General features: G+C 52.0%; 1 protein-coding gene across 1 annotated transcript in view; it reads left to right on the top strand.

The window, feature by feature from the left end:
- The window catches only part of MIF4GD (MIF4G domain containing), a 3590-nt gene extending 2185 nt beyond the window's left edge, over window positions 1–1405 (top strand). Inside the window, exons 5-6 of the mRNA XM_010014825.1 lie at window positions 13–51; window positions 1169–1405. Coding sequence (XP_010013127.1) covers window positions 13–51; window positions 1169–1396 — 267 coding nt within the window. The 3' untranslated portion in view covers window positions 1397–1405. The remainder of the gene's footprint in view (window positions 1–12; window positions 52–1168) is intronic.
- Window positions 1406–2395: the final 990 nt, after the last annotated feature.

Here is a 2395-nt window from a genome sequence, read left to right as displayed (position 1 = left end):
GGTTGGTGCTCACGGCGGCCAACGCCCGCCAGCCTGTGCAAGGAGGAAGAGGTGAGTGCAGAGAAGAGGGATGCTGATGTGGCAGGGACCAGCAACAGGCACAGCCCGGGGGGATGCAGGAGGGGGAGCTGCCTCCTGGGATGTGCTGGAAGGAGACCTGCCGGGCAGGAGGCTTTGCAGCCCAGGAGGAAGCAGGATGGAGGCGCTGGTTGTGACTCCCTTGCCCAGGCTGCACGTCCTCCCTTGGAGCAGCTTTCCCCCCCGTTACCCAAATGTCATCACTGGAGATCCAGCAGCACACCTGGAAGCAGGGATTGTCTGCTGCTGCTACACAGGTTCAATCCCATCATGGCAGAAAACCACAGATGAATCCGCTGTTTTCACAGAAACCAGCTGCTTTTCCAGCATTCCCAATTGCTGGACATCTGGAAAAGCAGCTGCCACACTCATGTGCTGAGGCGCTGGGAGGTGGTGGCAGGGAGCTGCAGTGACTGTAGCTGTGCAGGGTGGCTCTGTGTCCCCACAGCTCCCAGGATGTGCTCTGTGATGCTTTGTGTGGCTGCAGCACTGATGCTGTGCCAGACCCCAGGGAGCTGGAGCTTCACACACCTCTGGCTGTGCAGTAACCTGTGTGGGGCATCGCCAAGTCAGGCGAGGGGCTCCTGTAGAATGTAGGGGCCCTGGATGGGCCCTTTGGGGTTTTCCTTCCCTTTTAGCACCTCCCTCCCACCCCTGCAGCCCACTGACTTTCTCCTCTTCTCCAAAGACCAGTTAGTGCCCGTTTCCTGCAAATCACTGGACTTTATAAGAGCCGTAGTGCATGTTCCAACCACTTCCCTCTGTTCTTGGAGGCACCTTCAGCCTCGGGTTCAGCCTTGCCATCATCTCTTGGCCATCCTGCAGGAAATGAATGGTTTTCCACCGTTGTGGGTGCATTTCTCTGGCAGTTTTGTCTGAGGGATGTGAGTTGAGGATGTGCTTTTGCCAGAAGAGACATTGAGCTTCTCCTGCATCGCAGCAGCTTTGAGGAAGCAGAACCATCACCTGTTGGAAATCCAGAACAGAGGGAACAGGATGAATTGGTCCATAAGTGACTGATGGGGACCTCTACAGATGTGCCAAAGCTCTCCATTCCCTTCTACTCAGACATCTTCTCTTCCTTCTGAAGGTGGACTGCTTGGTCCTGCAGCTCCACCGCATCGGCGAGCAGCTGGAGAAGATGAACTCCCAGCGGATGGATGAGCTCTTCTCCCTCCTCCGGGATGGTTTCCTCCTGCAGGAGGGGCTCAGCTCCCTGTCCCAGCTCCTGCTGTTGGAGATCATCGAGTTCCGAGCTGCCGACTGGAAGATGACGGACGCTGCCCAGAAGTACTATTACAGTGAAGTGACGGATTAAGCCCTGCAGCAGAGGGGGGATGCCCCCAGCACCTTCACCAGCAAGCTTCATACCAAGTTTGAGTTTCTTTTCACGTCAGTGTTCTTCTAGCACCTCCTATAAATAGGATTTATACTGGGTAGAGCCTCTGGGCACTCTGTCAGGCTACAACTGGTGCTAACCTGACTTTGGAGGGTGGGAGAGGTGGGAAGGGCACGTTTAACCCAGGAATTCTACCACTGATTTTGGCTAATATTGGGCTGCTGCCAGCAAAGAGCAAGCTTTGAGTTTCTAGCTCAAACCAGCATTTTCTGAGCGTTAAAAGCACAATTTAGGCTGAGAACATCTTGGTTCATCCAAGAGCTGTGGGAGGCAGAGGGGAAATCCATCCCAGCTCAGGTTGTACCCGGTTCTCTGGGACAAGTCACACAAAACACTGTGGCCTCACAAACAGCTCGACCAAGTGCTGTTTTTCCCAGGCTCCTTCCAGCACCTGCATCCTCACAGCCACGAGTACCTGCCACAGGGCTCTAGTAGTTGGTTCTAGAGAATACAACTACTCCCATGTAGTTCCTTGCTACATGTGCAGGTCCCTGAACAGGTTTTGTAAGTTTTATACAACAAATGTCATGTTTTATCAGACTTTAGGGAGTTTCAACTACAGAATGTTTCTTATCATAGAAGAAGAAAAGAAACAAAATAGTCTATTGATGGATTTTTTTCTAATAAAAGTTCTCCACTAACATGCCCTGCTTTCTCTCTGCACAGCTGCTGAGCTTTACTTAAAGGTTACTCCTGACTTAAGGTTTCAATACTCATTTTCTCCTTGGGTGTAGGGTGTCAGCATGGCCTGGTACAACCAGGGTAACTGGAAAGAGCAGTGTAAGACTCAAGCAGCAGACATAAAGGTTTGGAGATGAGAAACCTTTCCCATACAACTGGTTTTATTTTGCTGTTATTCCCGTCAAACCTGTGCAGACAATGCTGCTGATGACCAGAACCAGAAATCACAAAGAGCCT

The sequence above is a fragment of the Nestor notabilis genome, unplaced genomic scaffold (assembly GCF_000696875.1).
Source record: "Nestor notabilis isolate BGI_N333 unplaced genomic scaffold, ASM69687v1 scaffold19005, whole genome shotgun sequence".
In the NCBI taxonomy this organism is placed as follows: Eukaryota; Metazoa; Chordata; class Aves; order Psittaciformes; family Psittacidae; genus Nestor; species Nestor notabilis.
Note: the sequence above shows the minus strand (reverse complement) of the source record. Positions and strands in the feature narration are given on the sequence as shown.